The sequence below is a fragment of the Dromaius novaehollandiae genome, chromosome 17, assembly GCF_036370855.1.
Source record: "Dromaius novaehollandiae isolate bDroNov1 chromosome 17, bDroNov1.hap1, whole genome shotgun sequence".
Classification (NCBI taxonomy): Eukaryota; Metazoa; Chordata; class Aves; order Casuariiformes; family Dromaiidae; genus Dromaius; species Dromaius novaehollandiae.
The window spans coordinates 3,055,425-3,078,490 of NC_088114.1; the positions used below are offsets into that span (position 1 = coordinate 3,055,425).

The window sequence follows — 23,066 nt, forward strand, 5'->3', positions numbered from 1 at the left end:
CACACTGCGTCCTGGTGCTGCTCTGCACCGGTGCATTGCCACGCCGCGTCCCGGTGCTGCTCTGCACCGGTGCATTGCCACGCCGCGTCCCGGTGCTGCTCTGCACCGGTGCATTGCCACGCCGTGTCCCGGTGCTGCTCTGCACCGGTGCATTGCCACACTGCGTCCTGGTGCTGCTCTGCACCGGTGCATTGCCACGCCGCGTCCCGGTGCTGCTCTGCACCGGTGCATTGCCACGCCGTGTCCCGGTGCTGCTCTGCACCGGTGCATTGCCACGCCGTGTCCCGGTGCTGCTCTGCACCGGTGCATTGCCACACTGCGTCCTGGTGCTGCTCTGCACCGGTGCATTGCCACACTGCGTCCTGGTGCTGCTCTGCACCGGTGCATTGCCACGCCGCGTCCCGGTGCTGCTTTGCCGGGGTCTCCCAGGGCGGGTGACACCCCCCCCCGGCTCCCGCCCCAGCCAAGGCAGCAGCAGCCCTGCCCCGGTGCGGAGCACCCCGAAATGCACCCCTGGGGTCTCTGCGCCGGGGTTTTGTCCCACGCCCCGGAGCAGCCGTGACCACGAGGTGCCCTTGCCGAGCGGCCCGGCACCGGCCACCGCGTAATCGTGCCGCTAAGTCACCCGGCAGCCGGGAAAAGCAGGAAGCGCGGCCAAAGGCAGCCGGGGCGGGCGGCACGCAGCCCCCCCACCCTCCTTTGGGGCCCTTTCCTGCCTCTTTCCCTGCCGGCCGGGCACGGTGCTCGGGGGGGTTGTTTATCCCCCTCCCCCGAGGCCGCTGCTCGTCTGGGGAAACTGAGGCACGGGGGGGGGGGTGCGACCCGCCGGGACGGGCCAGGCCGAGCCGCACACGTGCCCCGAGCGGGGCTGGGACCCAGGCCCGGAGCTGCCACCCGGGCACCCTCCGGCCCCGCGGGAAAAGCAGGGAAAAGCCCAGCCCAGCCCCCAGCGCGCCGAGTTTACCTCGAGCTTAAGCTGCGCCTGCCCCGGGGGACCGCGCTGGCAGCGCGGCCGAGCCCAACGCCACGGGCCAGCGTTGGCGGAGCGCAAACTTGGCCGGCGCCGGCATCTCCCAGGCCAGAGTAAGCAAGGCAGCGCTTAGGCTTCACCCCCCCGGCGGGGTTTCCCCGGGCTCAGCCCTGCGCGGGGGGAAGCGGCTGCTCCCGGGCTGCTCCCGCAGCGCAGAGCCCCGGGGGGGCCGGTGCATGGCCGGCTGGGGGGGGGGGGCACGGGGGGGGCACAACGCCGGGCCGCTCGGAAGAGGAAGTTTCGGAGTCCGTGCCGCAGCACGCGACGATCCCAAGGGAGCGGCAACGGGAAGCAGAAGCCACGGGGAATTTTGCTGGCGGGTTCTGAGGCATCGGAGCAATTTTCCGAAGCAGCCCCCGAAGGGCGGGAGGGAAGCGGGGGGGGGTCACCGTGGGGGCCCGGCCTCGGGTCAAGCAGCTGGCAGGGCTGCCCAAAGCCGGGCTTTGAGACCCGGCCAAGAAACTCCGAGGCCAGGAGCACATCCACGTTTTTTCAGCTATCACAGCCGGTCTAATAAAAGCTGCTGCTTCTGCCTGCAGCCCTCGCTCCTCCCAGTCGCCCCGTGCTAAAGGGCGCTCTGGGCAGCACCGGCGAGATAAGCGGCGCGGGGAGAAGCCCCGAGACCTCACACCGACAGCCTTGAACAGGGAAGCTCTGCTCAGCGGGGAAGATAAGGGACAGGTGGCTTTCGTGGTGTCTTAAATCCCTTTTTATAGGCCGAAAGAGAAAGCCTGCAGGTGACAAGGTGCCCCGAACGCCACCGCCGCCGGCAAAGACTGCAAACGCCGGCGCGGAGCGTGCAGGGAGGCAGCGGGCAGCGGCCGACGCAGAGCGGCGAAGCCGGGGTTCATCGGGATCGTGCCAGCGGGGCCGAGCTGGCCCCGGGCTTGGGCTGCCCGACGGATCGCAGGCGCCGGGCGGTGCGGAGTCACCCCCGGCCAGGATGGGGCAAGCGCGGGGTGGGCGGGCGGCCGGCGCGGAGCACATCGGCGGCTCGAGGCGCACTGCCCGCGCGCTTGCGCAACGCCCGGCGCCCGCATCATGCCAGCCGACAGGCCGTCACCCGCCGCTTTCCAGGAGGCCGCTGCTTGCGCCAGAGTCGTCATCCCCTTCCCCCGGCCGCCCCCGCCAGCCTTCGGCTCATCCTCTTCCTCCGCGTTGCCGCAGCCCCCCGGGCCCGGCCTCTCCCGGCGATGCGGCTTTGCCCGCACGGCCGCCCTCGGCCCTCGCCGCCTCCCGCTGCCGGGGCGAGAAGGGGCTTCCGGGCACGTCGGGGCGGCCGGGGGGGGCGAGACGCGCCCCGGCTGCGGGGCAGCCGCGCAGCCGCCGCGGGCCGCGGTGAGGGGCGGCGCGGGAGGAGCCAGGGCGAAGCAGCGCCCCGCCCGCGGGGCCGGGCCGGGCCGAGCCGCGGCAGCGCCGAGCCGGGGACAAAAGGTGGCGGGGCCGGAGCGCCGGGGCCGCGGCCGAACCGCAGCGGCGCCGAACCGGAACCGCAGCGGCGCCGGGGCCGAACCGGAGCGCGGCCGGGCGGGAGCCGCAGCGGGGCCGCCCGGCGCCGGGGCTCCGCGGCGCGAGGTGAGGCGGCGGCGGGGCTCGGCCGGCGGCCGCGGGACCCCCCCGGTGCCGGTGCCGGTACCGGTGGCAACCGGGCAGCGTTGGCCCCGCGGGGCCCCCGGCAGCTCCCGGCGCCATGAAGCTGAACGAGCGGAGCTTGGCGTTTTACGCCACCTGCGACTCGCCCGCCGACAGCGCCGGCTTCCTCTACAAGCGGGGCGAGCGGCACACGGCCTACCACCGCCGCTGGTTCGTGCTCAAGGGCAACATGCTCTTCTACTTCGAGGAGCGGGAGAGCCGGGAGCCGGTGGGCGTCATCGTGCTGGAGGGCTGCACCGTGGAGCTCTGCGACTCGCCCGAGGAGTTCGCCTTCGCCATCCGCTTCGGCGGCGCCAAGTCCCGCACCTACGTGCTGGCGGCCGAGAGCCAGGCCGCCATGGAGGCGTGGGTGAAGGCGCTGTCGCGGGCCAGCTTCGCCTACCTGCGCCTCGTGGTGCGCGAGCTGCGGGAGCAGCTGGCGGAGATGCGGGGCGGCGGGCGGCGGGCCGAGCCGGGGATGCCGCGGCGGTCGCCGGAGCGGCGGTCACCGGAGCGGCGGTCACCGGAGCGGCGGTCGGCTCTGCCCGGCGCCCCGCCGAAGGAGAACGGCTGCGCGGTGTGGGACAACGTGCAGGACGCGGCCCCGCCGCGCCGGGCTAGCGGCTGCGACGCCGAGGCCGGCCCCAGGCCTCCGCCGGTGCCGCGGCGGCGGCGGGCGTCCAGCGGCGAGGCGATGGCGGCGGCGGTGATGGAGAGCGCCGGGGGGGCGCCGGGGCCGTCGGCCTTCGCCCGGCTCCACGAGCGCTACGGCAGGGAGGTGGCGCGGCTGCGGCGGGAGTGGCTGGAGAGGCGGCAGGGCCAGCGGCCCTGAGGGTCGGCGAGCCCCGGGCACCGCGACCCCCTTCCCGCCCCTCCTCTTCCTCGCCCTGGATCCGCCATCCGGCCTCCCCGACGCTGCCGAGCGGGAGAGCAGCCCCGATCCCGGAGCATCACTTGCAAAGTGCCGCAGCCCCCGGGGCATCGCAGCTCCCGTGTCCCGCCTGGGCGCAGGGCGAGCAGCAACGGAGGGTTTGCATCCCTCTTGCATCGCTCTTCCCCTCGCCCCGGCCCCGGGGGGGTGTTTTGGGGGGGTTATGTGACGGCAGTGACTTTGGGGCGGGTGCTGCCCGTCCCCACGCTGGCGGGTCCCCGCCTGGGCGCCTCGCCGGGGGCCGGGGCCGCGTGGGCCGCGTGTGCCGCGCCGGCCGGAGCGCTCTGCCCCGGCAGGATGTGGCTGCGGGATGGAACTATCTGCGAGCGCAGCCCTTCCGGAGCGGCAGCGCGGCCACCACCGCCCCGGGCAGCCGCGGACGCCCCGGGGAGCCGCGGACACCCCGGACCGGGCACCGCGGCCGGCTGCACGGAGCCCCGGGACGCTCTCGCAGGGGAAGTGTCACCAGCAGGAACCTGTGTGTCAGCGCCGGGGTGACGGATGATTCACGCGCGGCACCGACACGTCTCCCGAGTCATGTTTGGCTGCTCCGGGGCGTCTAACGCCGCCGCTTCTCTTTTATCTCACCAACCGGTTTTATCGGCGTTAAAAAACCCAGATATGGGTTAACACCCTCCAGTCCGTGCTGTCATAGACTGTGCAAACTGGCAACTGTGACATTTAAGTTATCTATATATATATAAGTAGATTATTTTATTGGCACGGCCTTGCATTTTGTTTTGAACGCCAGCTCATCCGTGCCATGTTTTCCCCGGCTGGCTCCCGGCATGGCATGCACCCCGCTCGCCCGCAGCCGGGCTTCGAATGGGCCAAGCTTTGCCAAAAAGTCCTTTAATTGCTCCCCGGTCCTGGAGGAAAGAGGTGGATTGCGGGCGGCCCCGTGGCTCGGGCGCACTCGGAGCAGGCGCAAGCCTTGGCTAAAATAAAGGCTGTTGCAAAAATTCCCGTGTGGCTCTGCTTCTCCTCTGGGCCTTTAAGCCCCAGGGCAGATGTAAATTATTATTATTACTATTATTATTATTATTATTTAGTTTTAATGCCCCTCCCATGCCTGCGGGGCTGGGCAGCGACTTTGTTCAGTGCTCGCTGCCGGCCGGCCAGTGCCATCGGATGGGAGACGGATTTCTGCAAACACGCCGCAGGGTTTTCCTCTTTTTCCCAATCATCCCAGCCCTCGCAGCCAAGTATTTTCATGAGCACATCTTCATTCGGCGCCACACAACCCGCCTCGGAGCCAGGGTTGCTGTTGGGCCGCGGAGGCGTCCGGGTGCCGAAACCAGCCGGGCTCAGCCGCTCGCCCGGCGCCGGCTCCGGGGGCTCCCGAACAAAGCACAGCCCGACAGCGCGCTCTTATCCAACGTCTGTATTTAGTGGCTCTTTACAGAACTTGTTCCTTCCAAAATTCGTTAACAAAGTTCATCGCTCTCGTAGAAACTTGGGAAGCGCAGCGCGCGAGCCCAACGCAACGCCATCCGCGCGTCCCGCGGGATTCCGGCACAACGGGATCCCCGCGCGCGAGAGCCCGGCCGAAGCGCTTAACCGGGTCCCGTCCCGCTAAAGCTAAAAGGAGCCGGCCGAGGAGAGCAGCAGTCCCCGCGGGCCCCGGAGCAGCAAGAAGAGTCGCCGTGCGCAAGCTGGTGCCGGCCCGGAGAGCACCGCGGCCCCCGCAGCACCGCGGCCGGTGGAGCCCCCCCGCCTCCGTAGAGCCCAGCGGGCTTGCTTTTAAAATTGGTCGTTAACTACCAGCAAAATATAAAAATACCTTCTATTCTGATAAAAACGTATACAGTGGAAAACTCTTCAATGCACAGCCTGGGAGCCCGGCCGCGGTGGTCTGCTGCTGCGTGCGGGGGCTCGCGGAGGCTGCGCGCGGCGGGGGGGGGACGGACCCCGCCGGCTTTCGGCGCTTGCAAAAAATGCGTCAAGAAAATGAAGAAATGGAAACCGGAGGGAACAGCGCGACGCAACTCACGGCCCCGTTCACCAACGGCATGCGGGAGCCGCGGGAGGGGCCGAGGGACCGAGAAAAGTGCTTCAGCCTCCAAAGCCGGATCCGGCGGAGGAGACGTGGCCGCGGGAAGCACCTCCCGCCCAGCCGCGCAGCCGGCGGTTGCGTTTTTTGAGGGCTTGTCCCCAAGCACCGGTGCTCGAGGGGGCAAAGCTCAGCAGCTCCTTCTCTTTCGCTCTTCCTTTCAAACCGGGCAAAAGCTACGGAGGGACGGGCTCCGGCCGGGGCATCGCGCCGGGAAGGCTCTCCCAGCAAACCGGCGCGGCCCGGGACGTCTCGCAGCAGGGACCTCTCCCGTCGCGCTCTCCCAGCGCCGGTGACGCAGGTCACGTCGTTCGCTTGGGTTGGGTTGGCGTTTTTTCTCCTTTTTTAACCGGACCGAGAGCCGCCCCGTCGCGAGCCGTGGTCTGCTGCCGCGGCGCTGGTAGAGGGAGTGCGAGGGAGCGCGTATGCACCATGCTACATCGTGTTCAAGAAGGCTATTGCAGACATTTCTACGACATATACAACGGCACGTGACATTCTGTGTTACAAAGGTTTCAAAACATACCACCAGGACTAAATACACACTCGCTGGCATCCCGGGTTGCGATTTAGAGTCTTCACGGACTACGGCACAGTCTCGGATGGGGCAGAAGTAACGCAGTGTCTTACAGACGGACGTGGAAAACCGCGATGCCAAAAGTTTACTCCGTTTGGTCAGTCTCATAGTGCTTCTCGATGGCTTTGCTCAGTCTTTCCTGTGGTTTTTTTTTTTTTTTTAGGTTCGTTTTTTAATCTCATCCAGTGGCAAACTACAAGACTTCAGTGTACATTTAATGACACAACTGCTACATCATCTTGATTTTATAGCTATCTTTAATATCAAAGCAGCTTAAGCTGTTAATAAATTCCAAAGTATCCTTTTATTAAAATATCTAAAAGAGGTCTATAAATATTCTTTTTTTTTTTTTTTTTCTAAAATCGTTCCCAGTTTTTCACATTTAAAACAAAGCTCGGGGGCGGTTCGTAGCGGGGTCTCTCGGCCCCTTCCACCGGGCGCGGGCTGCGCTCCCCTTCCTCCTCCTCCTCCTCCTCCTCCTCCGTCAGACAGGTCGGGTCGCCGTTCGCCTCTCCGTACGCGGTGAATTTAACAAAATATATATATATGTGTGTGTGTGATGTATATATATAGATATAGGCTCCGGCGGGGGCTCAGAACTCCCACTCGAGGGCCTCGTCGCGGTTGGCGGCCCGCTCCAGGCGGTGGATGATGTTGTTGAGGTTGGCCATCTTCTCGTGCCGCCGCTGGACGCTGGTGCTGAGCCGGGGGCCGGGGGCCGGGGGCAGCGCCGGCGAGAGGGGCCCGGCGGAGCAGGGCAGGGGCGAGCCGGAGGCGGCGAGGCCGGGCGAGGAGGCCGCCGAGGGCGAGTTGAGGGAGAGCTCGAGGCTGCAGCGGGACGACTCCGAGGCGGATTTGAAGCTGGCGGGGAGGCCGCCGGCGCCGGGGGCCGCGTCCCGAGCTGCGGCCGGCTCCGGCTCACCGGCCGGGCTGCACGAGTCCCGGCGGCCGCGGCAGCCACCCCGCTCGCCGGCCTCGGCTCGCTCCTCCTTCACCTGCGGCGGGGGCTCGTCCTCCGCCGGCGCCGGCTTCGGCTCCTCGCCCTCGGAGCCGGGGCTCGGCGGCCGGGCGCCGGAGGGTGCGGGGCCGGCCCCGCCGCTCGCCTCCGGGTCCGTGTCGTTGTCCTGGGCGCCCTCCACCAGCATCTCCCGGCGCATCCGCGACCTGCGGGTGCAAGCAGCGGCGGTGGGTGCCGGCTCCGACCCCCCCCTTTGCAAGCGTCCCCCCCCGTGACAGTGCCGCGGTGCCACGTGAAAGCAGAGGCGACCCCGGCCCGAAAACGGGGAAACGGCTTTGCAGCACTCTGAGCTGTTCCCAATTTGCAGCTTTCCAAACTGACCCCGTTTTTTTTGCAAATATTTTCCACTACCTTTATTCTTCTTTCCCCTTTTTTTTTTTTTTTTTTTTTACATAACCAAGATTTTTTCAAAGACTTCTTTGAGGGCTGCTGCATTTACCGAGAACAGCAGTGGCTTTCCTGCAACAACGCGTGGGGAAAGGTTGTGGCAAAGTCTTGATTTAAGTGGAAAAGTCTCGATCTAAAAACATCAGTCACCAAACAGGCCAATTTTCTGAGCTCTCCCCCACGCTCCCCTGAGTCTTCCCAACAAGCAGCTGCTTCCTGAGAGAAACTTGGGCCGGCTCCGATAAATATTGACCCGCGACTTCGGGCTGCCCCAGGGGAGGTGGAGGCTAAGCGGACCTGACACGAGCAGTTCTGTGCCTTTTTACGCTGTTTTACGCGGCCGCGGGGAGCAGGACCCCCGTGACTGTGCCGCTCGCCTACGGGCAGCAGCGACGCGGCACGAGGCCGGGCTGCTGTGCATCCTCGCCCCGGAGCCGGGATGCTGCGGGGATGGTCCCCGGTCCCCTCCGCCCCGGGGGGCCTTCCCCGACGGGCTGCCGGGCTGCTGCTCCGTGGTGGATGGATGCCACACGGCCGAGCGGGTGGACCACCGGCACGGCCACCGCGGCCACTGCTTCCGATGCCCAGCCCGACCCGCTGGAGCAGTGGGACATCTCCTACGGGTATCTGACAGCAAGGTCACACACCGAGTTTTGGCGACCTCCTGTGCCCCGTGAACCTCTAAAGGCCAACGGTGGCTCTGGGGCCCGCTGTTGGGACGCACGGCTGGGCGAGGGGGACGGGGGGCCCTCAAAGGTGCTCCAGCCCCATCATGCCGCAGTGATGGCCCCGCCACCTCCGCAGACGGTGGTGGGACTGGTCTGGCGGTGCTGCCCGGCCCCCCGAGCGCACCTCGTACCTGTAGTTGTGGAACCAGTTGATGACCGTGTTGGTCTTGAGGTTGAGCTGGAAGGAGAGCAGCTCGATGGTCTGCTGCGAGGGGTAGGGCTCCAGCTGGTAGGCCTTCTTCAAGGCTTCCTTCTCCTCCGGCGCCAAGACCACCCGGGGCTTCTTGATCTGCAGCAGGCTGAGCTCCTGCGGCTGGAGGCTGGGGCTGGCGCACTCGGAGCGGGCGCCGGGCGACTCGCTGTCCGAGCCGGCGCCGATCAGCCCGTAGCGACGCTTCAGGTAGGCTGCGGGAGAGGAGACGGTGCAGCGCTCCCGGGACGGACGGGCGGGCCACCCTCGCCGCCTCCCGGCCGCCTCCGCCGGCCCCGGCTGCTCCGCGAGGGCCGCGGGGCACCGGTGGGCGCGGATGCAGCCCCCGGCGCCCCGAGCCCCCCCCTCCCCGGCCGGGCGCGCTTCGCGGCCCCGCCGCTCACCTTTCTTCTCCAGCTTCTTCATGTCGCGGAGCTTCTCGACGTTGTGGGGGTCGTTGAGCCAGAGCTGCATGCGGACGAAGGGCTCCCTCCCCTTCAGGCTCAGCTTGTGCCACGGTTTGGGCCTGGAGAGGAGATCGGACACCGAGCCCTGCGTCAGGCCCAGGATGCTCTCCCCGAACAGCCGCTGGCCTGGCAGAGGAGAAGCAGAGATGGTTAGAGCAGGGCCGGAGCGGCGGGGCCGGAGCTCCGGACCCCCATCTCCCCCCGCCGTGGAGATGCGCCCGGTTCCCAGGGCGGCCGCGCTCCCCTCGAACGCCGTGGGGCAGGGGGTGAAAACGGGGCTCGGCGGCTGCTGAAAAGCGGGGTGACGCGCCCGGGAGCGGTGCAGGACGCCGGCAGCCCAAGAGCCGCCCGGCGCTGCTGCCCGTCGGGGCGGGCAGGACCGGGACCCGGCGGCGCCCGGCGAAGCCCGGCACCGGGCAGTGCCGTGCCGGCGGCGGTGCGCACCTAGGTTGTTGTCCGTCAACACCTCCTTGACCTTCTTGGTGATGGAGTAGGTGTCCAGCTCGGGGGACATGGCGACGATCTCCTGGATGCCCACGGGCCCCTGGCTGTTGGGGCAGGTCTTCCCGCTCAGCGCGGAGGCCGAGCGGCTCTCGGGCTGCTGGTTCTCCTTGCTGCTCTCCAGGGCGAGGGCGAGCGGCTCCTGGGAGCCCTTGTCCTGCTCCGAGGGGCTGGGTGGCGGCGAGGGGGACGACCGGGCCTCCGCGGGGCTGGCTGCAAACGCCGCGGGAGAGCACGCGTTAGCCGCGCGCCGGGGTCCCCCAAAGGGATGCCGCCAACGCCCCTCTGCTTGCAGAAGTATTTGCAAGCGCCAAAAGGCAGCGTGCGACGGCCAGTCCCTCCCCTCCGCGCGCAGCAGCAGCAGCAGCAGCATCGCCCGCTGCACCTGGAGCACCATTTCCAGGGCTCTGACTGACCACCAAACCCTTCCCATGGGTCCGACTGACCACCAAACCCTTCCCAGGGGTCTGACTGACCGCAAAACCCTTCCCAGAGGTCCGACTGATCACAAAACCCTGCTTTCCCAACTGCTTCCCAAGCAGCCGTGCGGCCCGCGAGCGGCTCTGCCTTTTGAAAGGGGGAAAAAAAAGCAGCATCTCTGAGGCCGCCACTGCAGAGCAGGACGCGACGGCAGAATAATTAAAGAGCGAAAACACAACATTAACATAAAAACCCAGTTACTTCTTTCTTCCAGGCACAAAGCCAAAGGTTTTGTTGTGTTTTTTCTTTTCTTTTTTTTTTCCCTCTTAACTAGATGACTTTCAAAACCCGTTTCTGACAAAATAACACGTGAAGGATCTGCCTAACAGCCTTGTCCTGTCTCACATACTAATTAAGGGGGTTCGGAACGAGCTGGATGTGTCGGAAGAGCGGCTTTGGAGACGGAGGAGAGGGTCTCGCCGGGGGTGGGGGCCGGGGGGCACTCACCCTGCGAGGGGGTGGGCTGCTGGCTGATGCCCTGGCCCAGCTGGTCCGTCAGCCACAGCTGCATGCGGATGAAGGGCTCCCGGCCCTTCTGCGTCAGCTTGCTCCACGGCTTGGGCCGCGACAGCATGTCGCTCACGCTGCCCTGCGACAGGCCCAGCACCTGGGGACGGCGGAGGGGTCGGGCGGCCGAGCGGTGCCTCGTCCCCGGGGGCCTCCGCCCAGGGAGGACACCGGGGGCGGGACGAGCCCCCGGAGCGGGGAGGACCCCCGGGACGCCCGGCCGGTACCTTCTCCCCGAAGATCCGCTGGCAGATGCCGTTCTTGGCCAGCTTCTCCTTGACCTGCCGCGTCAGCTCCAGCGTGTCCACCTCCCTGTACATGTACAGCTCGTACTGCTCCGGCGTCAGCGGCGGCACCGTGGGCTTCAGCGTCCGCGGCACGTAGGCCGGGTAGTAGGAGAGGCGGCCGGCGGCCGGCGGCTCGGCGCCCTCCGACTTCACCTCCGTCGCCCTGTGCGGCTCCTCGTCCGCCGCCGGCGGCTCCTCGTCGTTGGCGCCGCCCTCGCCGGCGTCGCCGCGGGGCCAGGCCCGGCCGTTGGCCACGCTGGAGTAGCTCGAGGAGGAGGAGGAGGGCGAGGGCGACACGGAGGCGTAGGGCCGGCTGAGCAGGCTCCGCTCGGCCGCCCAGTGCTGGTCGAAGTAGGAGCCGGCGTCGCCGATCTCCGACTTGACCTTGCGGATGATGCTCTGGACGAAGGCGGCGGGCGAGAGCACGGCGAGGGGAGCCGCCCCGGTCCCGGCCCCAGCCCCGGCCCCCGCCCCGGCCCCGCCGCCCTCCTCCTGCTTGATGTAGGCCTGCACGATGTTCTGGCTGACGGCGGCCAGCGTGGCGCGCTCGGCGGGCGGCGTGCCCCCGGCCCCCCCGGCCCCCGCCTCCATCTCCAGCAGCGCCTGCTGCTGCGCCTGCATCTCCCGCCGCGCCTGCTCCAGGATGCTCTTGATGGCGTCCTCCGAGCCGCCGGAGCCGGAGCCGGAGCCGTTGGCGACCGCCTGCGGGGCCGAGGCGGTTTTGGGCTCGCCTGGGAAGAGGAGGAGAGCAGGAGTGAGCGGGGAGGCTGCCGGCGCGACGGGGGCTCATCCCGGGGCCCGGCACGGCGCCGTGTGCGGGAGCGTTCCCGCTGCGCCCCGGGAAGCGGCCCGGAGCGGAGAGCCCGGCGCCGAGCATCGCCTGGGACCCGGCTCCCCCAGCCCGCGGGCTCGGGCGGTTGTTCGGCTCGTTGCTTTTTTTAACACCCTTAAACTCTAGCAAGAAACCCCCTTAAACTCTAGCAAGAGCGGCCGCTAATTGCATTTCCTTCCCTTGCCTTTATTTATTAACAGAACAGCTTTCGCTTAGCATGGCGCGCATGCAGATCATGGCAGCCCGGGTGGGGAGTTTGCACCTCGCTGGAAAGAACGGGAATTTCCAGCCTGCCTGCGAAAGCGCAGCCCGGGCCTCTCCGGAGCCGGAGCATCCCGGCACCGGCACAGCTGCGTGCACGGCATGGCCTCGGCCTTCATGCCAGAACGTGGCTCTCGCTGCTCCCTTTGCTATAGCGGCTTTTCCTTTTTTAGGGCATCGAATCGGCCGGGCAGCGCGGACCGCAGCACCCAGCAAAGCAGACGTGCTGCAAGCTACATTTATAACCGGGATCCTGTCTCAACGATTGCAAAGTAAATCCTATTAATGACGACGGCAATATACAAACATGTTTGTTTTCCCTGCCTGTTTTTCCACCGTTCTTGTCTAATTCAATTCTCAGGCATTCTGCTTTCTCAGCAGACTACCTGTTTTAATGTATTTCATTTCTTGTAATTGACTGTGCGCGCAGCTGGTTTAATGATTCCTCGTGCCATATGGATTGTGCGTTCCCACTTAATCATCTCTTTCGGGGTGGGGGGAAGGGAGAGGTTGGGTCCGAAGTTTCTAAAGGCCCCGATACAGAAGGGGCCCCGCGTGGAGGGAGCCTGGTGAAGGCAGCAGCACCGCAGCTCTCTCCATCACCCGGGAGGGCTTCGTCTCTAACGATATTTAACATATTTCTTTCCACCGTGATCCCCAAATATTTTCTACGGATGTCCCTAGGTCAATGCTTCGCTTTTCGTCACGACTGTGGGCAGGGAGGTGACAAAGTGACACTGCCCAGCTCCCTGGAGATCCAGCCCAACCGGGGAGGCCCCCACCAAGGTCCCTGTTGCGGATCATGTGTCCGGGCAGGAGAAACGCCCCAAAAAGCCCAGTTTGGCCCTGCCACCTTGGTCCAGGCGCCTGCTTGCAGCCGAGGTGCCCACGGGCTGCCCACGGTCAGTGACGGGCCCCCGGGTGCCACCTGCCCAGGACCTGCTCCTGCCACGGACACCAGGACCTGCAAGGCATCCTCGGGGTTCAGATGTCACCGGTGACCTCAGACACCCCAGAGGAGCCCTGGTTTCACGAAACGCCGCCACGGCTGCACCCACCTCCCTTCTGCGACTCGATCTCCTTCTTCGCCTGCTCCAGGATGTTTTTGATGGCATCGTCGGAGCCGGTTTCTGGCGTCCTGATCCGTGGCGTGATGCTACCTGATCAAAGAGGCACGATAACAGATTTGTCACCGGCGCTGGTTTTACAAGCTCCGCTTGCGTGTCAGGGAGTATTTACCGCTGCTCATGTTCAGCTATTTTTAGGGATGCTGCTTTTAAGAAGAATGTCACTCCCGATTAGTCACTAGCCACAGCGAAGGGAGCCCAGGTAGCTCCGCCGGCAGCTTTCGCCTCCTCGTCTCCAGCCCGCTCTGCCGGGGAGAGACCGCCCTGATCGCGGGGGCTTCCGGGCACCGTGCCGCATCCGTGCCCTCCGGCTGGGCCCGGACCAAGGACTGACGCCGGCACAAGGTCCCTGTATTTGCGTGGATTTGCAAAGCGGCTGGGTTTCCGGGGGGGACGCAGCCCCCCTTTTCCCCGGGCAGCGCGCGGGAGCGGGGAGCAGGCAGGTTTGGGGCCGGCGGACAAAGACGCGCGAGGTCCCGCGGTATTAACACTTCATTATTTTAACAAAACGCTCCCGAGCGCGTTGACTCACACGCGACGGAACGCGCTAATGCATAATTAAACGGCACTCGTCAGGATAAACGAGCAAAGCGCATTCGGGGACGCAGCTTCCACGACGGTTTGCTTTAACCGCTACCATTTGCCGGGGCCGCATCCTGCCCGGCGGCTGGGCACGGCGACGAGCATCCCCGGGCGACTCCTCCGGCTTGCGAACGACCCGCGGCGGCTGCGTCCCGCGGGATGGGGCGGCCGGGGCGGCCGGGGCCACTCACCTCTCTGTCGCACCTGGATCGTCCTCAGCGCCAGCACGTTCTGCTCGTCGGCCAGGAACTGCTTCATCTTGATGAACGGCTCCTTGCCCTTCACCGTCAGCTTGCGCCAGGGCTTGGGCCGGGCCAGGATCTCGCTGACGGAGCCCTGCGACAGCCCCAGCACGTAGTGGCCGAAGACCCGCTGCCCGATGTTGTGCTTCAGCAGCTGCTCCTTCACCTGGAAGGCGATTTCGGCCGTGTCGAGCTGCTCCTCGTCGGCGGCGCCGCCCTCGCACGGCTCGCCGGCGTCGCTGGCCGCCGCGGTGCCGCCGCCGCTGCCCTTGCCGGCGAAGTAGGCGGAGGCGAAGGGCGGCCCCGCGGCACCCTCGCTCTTGTAGCCGGCCGGCGCCACGGGCCTGGGGAGCGGCGCGTCCGCCGGGAGCCTCTCGCCGGGCGCCGCGCCGGCGAAGGGGGACAGCGAGAACGTCCGCTGGCCCTCGGGGGCCGGGCCGGGGCCGTGGGGCGGCGGGCCGGGCGCCGGCGAGGCGGGCTCGTCGGCCGGGGCGTGCGCGAGCCGCTGCGGGGACGGGAACGGCTGCTCCAGGCCCAGGGACTCCCTCACCGCCTCGTCCTCGGAGGGATCCTCCTCTGGAGGGGACGGAGACGGGGGAGGCACTATAGCTCCCCGGGGCAGCGAAGCCCCCTCCGAAAGCCGCCGGGAAAACGCCGTCACCCTACCAGCGCTGGCGAGCAGGCTCGGCTTCTCCAGCAGGTACTTCTGGGAGGGGTAGAAGGCCTCCTTGCCCAGCAGCAGAGCCTCCTCCGGCTTCGAGACGCTCTGGGAAGAGAGAGACGGAGGCGGGAGAGGGTTGGGGGGCGAGCGGGCAGGGCGGCGGCGGCGGCGGGCGCGGGGCCGGGCACTTGCCTGCGGCAGGCTGCAGCTGGCGGACGCCACCTTCATCGCTTTCAGGATGCTGGGGGAGAAAGGAGCGGGTTGGCGGGCCGGGCGGCGCGGCGGGGCCGGGCAGGGGAAGGGGCCGGCGCCCGGCCGTGCCCTACCTCAGCTCTGTCTTGATCTCCTCGTAGTCGGCCTGGGCCTGCAGCTTCTCCTCCAGCTTCTGCGGCGGGGAGCGGGCAGTGAGCGCGGAGCCGCGCGGAGCCGCCGGCCCCCGCTCCCCGGCCCCTCCGCCGCCGCCCTCACCTCGATGGCCTCGTTCTTGGCGGCCAGCTGCCCCTCCAGCTCGGCGATGTGGCTGGCCGAGGACTCCTCCAGCTCCTGCAGCGAGCCCTGGAGGTGCTGCACGTCCTTGAGCAGCCGCAGGATCTCCCGGTCCTTGGCGGCCAGCGCCGCCTCCAGCCTCGGCCCTGAGCACAGGGAATAGTGCACTTTGTCCTGCCGGGAGAGGGGACACCGTCAGCTCCGCTCGGCGCCGGCGGGCTGGGAAAGGCCGGGATGCTCCGGCGCGGGCCGGGGCTGGGGGGGGTCCTCACCCCGCCGGCCCCCTGCGGCGAGCAGCAGGCCAGGCGCAGGGAGCTGTTCACGGAGGCCAGCTGCTCCCGCAGGCTCTCCACCTCCCGCTGAGCCGCCTCCGCTCGCTGCAAGAGAGGGGGCCGCGCGTCAGGCCGGCGTCCCGCTTCGCCCGCCGGCGAGGCCGGGCAAAGAAGAGCCCCCCGCCATCGCCAGCACCGGCAGAAAGCACCCCCGGCGCTTGGGGCAGGAGCGGTCACCCCCGCGCGCTGGCCACGGCCCGCCCCGGCACACCCAAAGGCCGTGTTTACGCGTCAAAAGCCCTTCAGGCCTCTTTTATTATCCGTGCGCATTTATTCGCACCTGCGTTTTCCGGATTTAACAGAACTAATGAATGGGAATGGAAACGGCGAGGAATAATTATGCCTGGGACCAACAGGGGTTGGCGCAGGTCATCCTGCTCTCGCCCCGACCTGCTCCTGCCCGAAAACACCCACGACGGGCTGCAGGTGCTAAACACGCAAACCCCAGCAGCCGAAACGCAGTTCTATACATGCAATTGGTACACGAGCGAGCACCGGCGAGCGACGGCCGCGGCGGAGCGGAGCGGAGCGGAGGGGATCGCGCCCTGCGCTCAGCGGCGAGCAGCCCTCCTCACCTGGTTGGCTTTCTCCAGGTTCGTCATGATCATCGCCACCTCGTCGGCCCTGCGACCCCAAAGCGAACGGCGTCAGCTGGAGCGGCTCCGCGGCGCCGGCCCCCCGCCGCGCTTCCCACCCGGCTCCGCGGCCGGCGGGGGCCGGAGCGGGGCGGAGGATGCGCTCGGCTCTGAGGGATACGGAGCCCCGGCCAGCGAGGACCCGGTGAGCGGAGCGGCGGGGCCGCGCGGTGCAGCCACGGCCTGAGCTCTGCCCGCTGCCGGGAGCTGGGGAAGGGAGACCGCGCGGAGCCCAGGGGAGAACGTCGCCGGGTCCGGAGGGATGGGCAGGGACGGGGCAGGGACGGAGCAAGCATGGGGCAGGGATGGGGCAGAGATGGAGCAGGGATGGGGCAGAGATGGAGCAGGGATGGGGCAGGGATGGAGCAGAGACAGAGCAGGGATGGAGCAGAGACAGAGCAGGGATGGGGCAGAGACGGAGCAGGGATGGAGCAGGGACGGAGCAGGGATGGGGCAGAGACAGAGCAGGGATGGGGCAGAGACAGAGCAGGGATGGGGCAGAGACAGAGCAGGGATGGGGCAGGGACGGGGCAGGGATGGGGCAGAGACGGAGCAGGGATGGAGCAGAGACGGAGCAGGGATGGAGCAGAGACAGAGCAGGGATGGAGCAGAGACGGAGCAGGGATGGGGTGGGGACAGGGCAGGGATGGAGTAAGGATGGAGCAGGGATGGGGCAGAGATGGAGTAAGGATGGAGCAAGGATGGGGCAGAGACGGAGCAAGGACAGAGCTCTCCCAGAGAGCCGACGGAAGAAGCACTTTCCCTGCGTTATTGCTCATGTGCACGCTCGGCCCCTCCACGCTGCTTTGAAGCCCGAGGGCACAACACGCATCCCAGGAAACCTAAGGAGCGACCGGGACTCGGAGTCTCCCGCGGTCACCCAACGCATCCCAGCAGCAGCGGGAGCCCCTGGACCATCCACACGCCTCGCGGACGCTCGGCCGGACCCCGCTCGGCCCGGGCAGGATTCGGCCCTGCAGCAGAGCAGCGACTTACTTGGAGGCGGCTTCCTCGTCATATTTGCACCGCAGCTCGAGCAGCTCCGTCTGGGTCGCCTTCAGCGCTGGCCGGCCGCAGGGGGAGAGAGAGGGGTGAGGGGGGGCCGGCGGCAGGCGCGCGGGGCTGCCCCGCGCCCGCGCTGCCCCTACCTGAGTGCAGCACCTTGATCTTCTCCTCGGCTTCGCCCAGGCGAGCGGCCAGAGTGACCTGCGCGTCCTGCAGCCCCCTGCGAGGAGAAGCGCGTCGGCCCCGCGGCCCTTCCCGCTTCCCCTCCTTCTCCCCGCTGCTCAAAGCATCGCTCCGCGGTGCCGGGGGACGCGCAGGCATCGCAGCCGAGACGCTTTCACGCCGTCAAAGTTTCCGTTAAAAACCTTGATTTCGGGGGGTTTACAGCCCCGGCTGTAAAAACTCACTTCGGGCTGAAAACGGCACGTTGGATCGCAGCCCGGACACGAATTCCCTAACAAGGGATTCATTAGGAGGAACTAAGAGGCGGCGGGAGAAAAGAGGAGGAATGGGAAGAGGGGAACGAGCATCGCCGCGGCGGCACCTGCCCCGGGCAGACGGGACGGGCGTCTCCGCCGCTGCCGCCCCTCCAAGGTAATTAATCGGAGGGGGGAAAAGCAATCAGGGAGAAGTTATTCCGCGTTATTTATAGCTGGCTCTTGCCAGGAACTTGCTCGGAGAGAGATGCAATTTTGGGTTTAAAGACTCCCCGTTCATCTACGGGCACAGCGCGTTGAGGAATAGCGATGACGCGCCAGCGGGAAAGCCGGGAGCACCGCAATTAAAAGGGCGTTTAACGAGGAGCATCCGCCGACCTGCGTTTAGCTGATCTGTCCCAGCAAAGCCGCGCGGCGGAGCCGGGTTTCGAGGCAGGACGCGCCGGTGGCTAAACGTACGGTGCATCCCCAACTACTCACGTACTTTTGCTTTTCTGCCTCATTTCTCTGCAGCGAGGTTTCTGCGAAAAGCGCTGAGCCGTCGGCGCCGGCGAGCCCGCTCTCGTCCGCCGCGGTGAGCCCGGCCGGAGACGCTGCCTCGCGCCGCGCTGCGGGTGCACGGTGCTCACGGGGCGGCCCCAGCCGGGGGGGCCACGGGTGGCCCCGGCCCGGCCCCCGGCCCCGCGCGTCGCGGCCGCCCGCAGCGGGTACCTTGGGTGCCGCCGGGCTCCGGGTGCTTCTTCCACTGGCGGCCGAGGTCCTTGGGGGGCGGGTTGGGGGGCTCGAGGCGCTGGAGCTGCTGCAGCCGGTCCTCCAAGCTCCGGGCAGCCTCCAGCACCGGCGCGGGGTCTGCGGGACACAGCACGGAGGCGGTGAGGGGACGGGACGGCCGTGGCCACCCCAGGTCCCCGGTGGCCGCTGCGGGACCTGCGTGGTGGCAGCAGCTGCCCTGGGACCCCTGCGGTGGTGGTGGCCAGCCCAGGGCTCCAGTGACCACCCTGGGACCTGCGCTGTGGTGGCCACCCCGGTGACCCAGTGGCCACCCTGGGACCGCTGTTGCAGTGGCGACCTTGGGACCCGGTGACCACCCCAGGACCGTCGTGGTGGCAGCCACCCTGGGACCCTGGTGGCCACCCCAGGACTGCCGTGGCAGCAGCCACCTCCGGATCCCAGTGACCCTGCTGGGACCCCTGTGACAGTGGCCACCTGGGACCCTGGTGGCCACCCCAGCACCACCATGGCAGCAGCCACCTTGGGACCCCAGTTGACCACCCCAGGACCCTGGTGGCCACCCGAGGACTGCCGTGGCAGCAGCCACCTCAGGACCCCAGTGGCCACCCCAGTACCGCTGTGTCAGCAGCCACCTTGGGACCCCAGTGACCATCCCGAGACCCCTGCGGTAGTGGCCACCCCAGGACCATCATGGTGGCAGCCAGCTCGGGACCCCCGTGACCACCTCGAGACCTCTGCAGCCGTGGCCACTCCAGAACCACCGTGGTCACAGCCACCTTGGGACCACCACGGCCATCCAGGACCACCGTGGTGGCAGCCACCCCAGGACCCCAGTGACCACCCCGAGACCCCCGCAGCCGCGGCCACCCCAGGACCCCGGTGACCACCCCGAGCCCCCGCAGCCGTGGCCCCCACGAGATGCCCGGGGGCCGTGGGGAGGTAGGCAGGTGCGCGCGGGGCCGTCCGTCTTCCCCGTGCCGGCATTACGCCGTCATTAGCTGGTGCCTGCTCAGCGGGGTGTGCCATTATGTCTCCCAGGGCTGATGTAATTATACATTGACATAATTAACCCAGCAAGCCCATTAAGCAGGCCAGCTAAAAATTCATCTATAATTATTTGTTGTGTGCATGCTAATGAGTCCATCTGCACTGCCATTGTACAACATGAACAAATTAATTTACAAGTCTGCATTTTTTAATAAGTTCAGGAAAATGCCTCCTGTCGAGCCAGGTTAATATAGGTTTGGATCTTTAAAAAAATTAAGAAAAAGGGAAGAAAATAGAATCAAATTCTCCAGGGTCACAGAGTTGGATAAACAGGGAAGCGGGACGGAGCCGGGCGCGCTGCCGCGCGGCACACGCCAGTGGCACGTGTCCAAGGTGGAAAAATAATAACGGTAATGGGGAAAAAGGAAAACCCAAGCAACCGGCGGCCTCCGCTCCGAGCGGGATGGAGAGGCGGCTCTTCGCTACGGCGTTCCCGGGGCTCCCGCGTGCTCCAGCACGGAGAGCAGCCGCTGCCGCTCGGGCTTGCTCCGAACCGCGCGGCCTCGTCTTACAGCCATTAATAACGGCTGTAACGACGCAAGCCGGGATAACGACACGGGTAATTACAGCCCTGCTTGGGGGGGTGGCAGGGGCCGGGGGGGGACTCCCGCCCGCCGCTCCGGGTGCTCCCGCCGGGACCGGCCCCCGGTCGGATCAGCGCCGGCGGCTCCGCTCGCCGCCCCAACGAGAAGTAACGCAGGAGCGACAAAGCACCGGGGGGATTTTCCTTGGGTCGGCGTTTCCCTCCTGCCCCTTCGAGCCGCGGTCGCTGAAACGCAGCCGCCGCGCTCTCCCAACGCCCCTCTCCGTGCGGAGCCATCCGTCCCGGCACGGCGCATCCTCGGAGCGAGCTTTGGGAAGAGACTCGGGGGACGACAGCAACACGGGAAGCCCGGCCGGGGCATTTTAACGCGGTGCATCCCCGGAGGAGGCGATGCCGGGGGCCGGTGCAGCGCGGGTGCCGCAGGGCCGAGCACCGCGCTTGCACCTCCAGCCCCCAAACCGCCCCGCTGCGGGGCACGTGCTCGAAAGGGACCCGGGGGCACCCCACGCTGCAGGCTCCGGCACCCTGCTCCCCCGGCTCGCTTCAACGCCAGCGGAGAAAGGGGGCTGCCGCGGAGGCCCCGGGGACGCGGGCACGAGCGCGGCGGGAGGAGGGGGATGCTCCCGGATCCAACCCCCGCACCCCCAGCGGCACCGAGCCCCGGGGGCGACCCAGAGCATCGCCGCCCGCCCCTCGCTCCCGAATACCCGCGCGGGAAGCAGCGGTCGGCTCCCGCCGCGCCCCCCGCCAGGCCTCTGCGTCGCTCCGCGTTAATGCTCTCGCTTTATATATATATAGAGATATATATATATATATAAATAAAGTCTTGCCACTAGCTGGCGATATTGCCTGTGTTTTCGGCGGCGGTGGTGCAGGAGGACCCCCGGGTCGGGCAGCGGGACGTGTCCCGGCTAGGCCGGGGGGACGGGATGGGCACACGGGGACCCGCCGTGACACCCGCGACGGCAGCACCCGCATCCCGCATCCCGCATCCCGCTGCTGGTTCCGGAGCAGCGGCAGCGCGGTCCCGCGGGAGCCCGGCCGCCGTCCCGTCCTGCCCCATCCCGGCCGCCGGAGCCCTGCGAAACCCTCCACGAGCCAACGTCGGGCTTAAATCAAATCATCCCCAACGACAGTGACATTAATTATGCTTTTAACACGTTTTACTGCTCCCCCCCCCTCCCCGCCGCATCTGTGTGAACAATATCCCCAAGATTTACGGTTTTCTCCCGTAATTACAGCCGCGCAGCCAGCTCGCTTATCAAAATACTTGCTGAGCAATCAGGCTCCGCCGCGGCGCTGCCGGAGATTTGTGTCGGCAGCAGCCGTTCAGAGCCAAAAGCGCCGAATCAGGACTTGTGCGGCGCTTCCGAAGCCTCCCCGAGCCGGGACGCACGGGCCGGGGCGCCGCGGGGAGCCCGGGAGCGGGGAAGGGGCACGCGGGAGCCGCGGGACCACGGCCCGGGAGGAGGAGGCACCGGAGCAGCCCGCGTGCACGGAGCATCCCCGGGGAGCGCGGCGGGGTGAGAACCGGGTTTGGGGAGCCAAGCCGACATTTGGTTCCCGTAGGGCGGGATAGAATTTAATGAGGACGAAAACATGTCTCCCCAATTCCCCTAAGAAACTATTAAAACATTCTGTTATTCCTAAACGTCTGGGAAGTGAGTTAGTGGCCCTGCAGGAGCCCTTCTGTGCGTCTTCGGCAGGGCGGGCGCGGGAGAGGCGGCAGCACGGGCTCAGCCGCTTCGGTCAACTTACCGTCGAAAAGACACCTGGGGATAGCCGCAGCGGGGTTACAAGGGCTGAGCAAATGTATTCCTTTCCTAATGTCAAGATGCATTTGGCTCAGGGGCTGAACCACAGCGACGGCAAAAGATGCTCCCGCTCCTCCGGCCGGCCGGTATCTCCAGAGCAACATGCGAAAGCGAGCGTCGGCGGTGCCGGCTGCGGCGCGGGTCCCGGCCGGGGTCGGGATCGGGATCGGGGTCGGGACGGCAGGACGCTGCGCTCCTCGCTCCTCGGCGGCTCCGGTCCGGACGCTAGCTCGGCGGTGGCGGCGGCAAGCTACTCGCCACGCGGCCGGGCACCGCCGCGCTCCTTACCTGGGCCTTCGATTAAACGCCTGCGAACGCTCAGCAAAGCCGTCCCGGCCTCCTCGCTCCTTTTACTAAGCGCAATCACCTGCGGGGAGAGGGAAAACGGAGGTGAGCAGCGGCGTTTGGGAAAGCAGGGCGGCCGCCCGCGTGCCGCGCTCCCGCCGCGACGCCGGGGTGAGGGACGCGCCGCGAGGGGAGCAGCCCGGCGGGCAGGGCGCCAGGCCAGGGCGGCTTTCCCCGCGGGAGCACGGGCCCGCGCTGCCTTTGGCTGCGTTCCCGGCCCCATTGCAATGTCGCGCCGCGCTAAATCATTGATGCGCTCTGAGTAAATGAAAATTATAATTTAATGCCGGCGCTTAAATAAGAAATAAGAATTTCGCCTCTCGTCGCGCTCGCCGGGGTGGTCTCGCCCGGCCACGAGAGAGGGCGGCCGCTTCCTCCCGCCTTCCTCCTCCTCCTCCTCCTCCTCCTCCTCGCCAGAAAAGCCTCCAAGCTCGGCACAAGGCTGCATTTAAACCGCTTGTCACTCAAAACAAAAGCAAACCGCTCATTTGTAATGCAGCAGCCACCTGAGCAGGCTGCCGGCTCCCTCCCCGCTCGCTCGCGGGCGCTGGAGCACAAAGATCATTTTTCTATTGTTAAAATTGCATAAGCCGGGCTTTTTTTAGCGTCTCGTGCACAAACCGCCTCTCTCGGCCTGCTTGCAGCAGGGGAGGGACCTGGGGGCTCTGCAGCAGCCCCCCAAATACCCGGCTTTTCGCCTTGCAGCTCGGGTTTCTTCAACCATTGCCCGCCGGCAAAGCCACAACCGGAGCCTAAAAACATCCCAACGAACCGCTCGGACCTTTCCCGGGAAATCTTCCGCCTCGGAGCCGGCCGCTAGCTCCCGCAGACGCTCGAGGCCAGACGCAGCGGTGAGGGGCAGCGTGCCGGGGCCGCCGGCACCGCTCTCTCCGAGTCCCAGCAAACTCCAGGCAAACATCAACCAAAAAAGATGATTTTTTTAAAAAAAAACTTTGAGCGGCCTCTCCCGGATGGGGAAAATTTGCTAGCGCAGCGACTTCACCACCCCGCGGGCTTCGCGCCCAGCCCTCGTCCCCGGCGGAGCTTCCCGAAATTTTCCCTTTTTTTCATTTTTTATGCTTTTTCCCGCGGCACGCGCCGGCTCAAGGTGAGAAACCGCCCCGGCGCCGGCGGGGCTCGGCGTGATGAATTGCATTTCCGCGCCGGGTCTTTTTCATGGCTGGTGACTTTCCAGC

The 23,066-nt window shown here is 66.8% G+C and overlaps 2 protein-coding genes across 5 annotated transcripts; one reads left to right on the forward strand and one right to left on the reverse strand.

The window, feature by feature from the left end:
- The first annotated feature begins 2,424 nt into the window (after positions 1-2,424).
- PHETA1 (PH domain containing endocytic trafficking adaptor 1) lies at positions 2,425-6,380 on the forward strand. Its single transcript, XM_064521944.1, has one exon. The coding sequence runs from the start codon at positions 2,721-2,723 to the stop codon at positions 3,492-3,494; it is 774 nt and encodes a 257-aa protein (XP_064378014.1). The 5' UTR covers positions 2,425-2,720; the 3' UTR covers positions 3,495-6,380.
- CUX2 (cut like homeobox 2) lies at positions 4,963-21,778 on the reverse strand. Of its 4 annotated transcripts, XM_064521943.1 has the most exons (20): positions 21,470-21,778; positions 18,100-18,237; positions 17,873-17,996; positions 17,095-17,171; positions 16,943-17,009; positions 15,887-15,935; positions 15,252-15,356; positions 14,962-15,153; positions 14,820-14,878; positions 14,686-14,734; positions 14,499-14,598; positions 14,383-14,408; positions 13,782-13,998; positions 12,940-13,041; positions 10,729-11,519; positions 10,442-10,601; positions 9,458-9,727; positions 8,951-9,139; positions 8,488-8,761; positions 4,963-7,387 (listed from the first exon to the last, which is right to left on the reverse strand). In XM_064521943.1, the coding sequence occupies exons 1-20, from the start codon at positions 21,627-21,629 to the stop codon at positions 6,817-6,819; spliced, it is 3,720 nt and encodes a 1,239-aa protein (XP_064378013.1). In that variant the 5' UTR covers positions 21,630-21,778; the 3' UTR covers positions 4,963-6,816. The 4 variants fall into 4 exon arrangements, with proteins under 4 accessions (XP_064378013.1, XP_064378011.1, XP_064378012.1 ...); XM_064521941.1 differs by having other exon boundaries at positions 13,782-14,408; XM_064521942.1 differs by having other exon boundaries at positions 14,383-14,598.
- Positions 21,779-23,066: the final 1,288 nt, after the last annotated feature.

Excerpts from the sequence above, each read along its gene's own strand:
- CUX2 (XM_064521940.1), bottom strand. The coding sequence starts at position 21,629 with ATGTTGCTCTGGAGATACCGGCCGGCCGGAGGAGCGGGAGCATCTTTT. Across the intron at positions 14,879-14,961 it reads CCAAGAACGAGGCCATCGAG|AAGCTGGAGGAGAAGCTGCA; the intron begins GTGAGGGCGGCG and ends TCCCCGCCGCAG. Across the intron at positions 10,602-10,728 it reads AGCGGATCTTCGGGGAGAAG|GTGCTGGGCCTGTCGCAGGG; the intron begins GTACCGGCCGGG and ends CGCCGTCCCCAG.
- PHETA1 (XM_064521944.1), top strand. The coding sequence starts at position 2,721 with ATGAAGCTGAACGAGCGGAGCTTGGCGTTTTACGCCACCTGCGACTCG.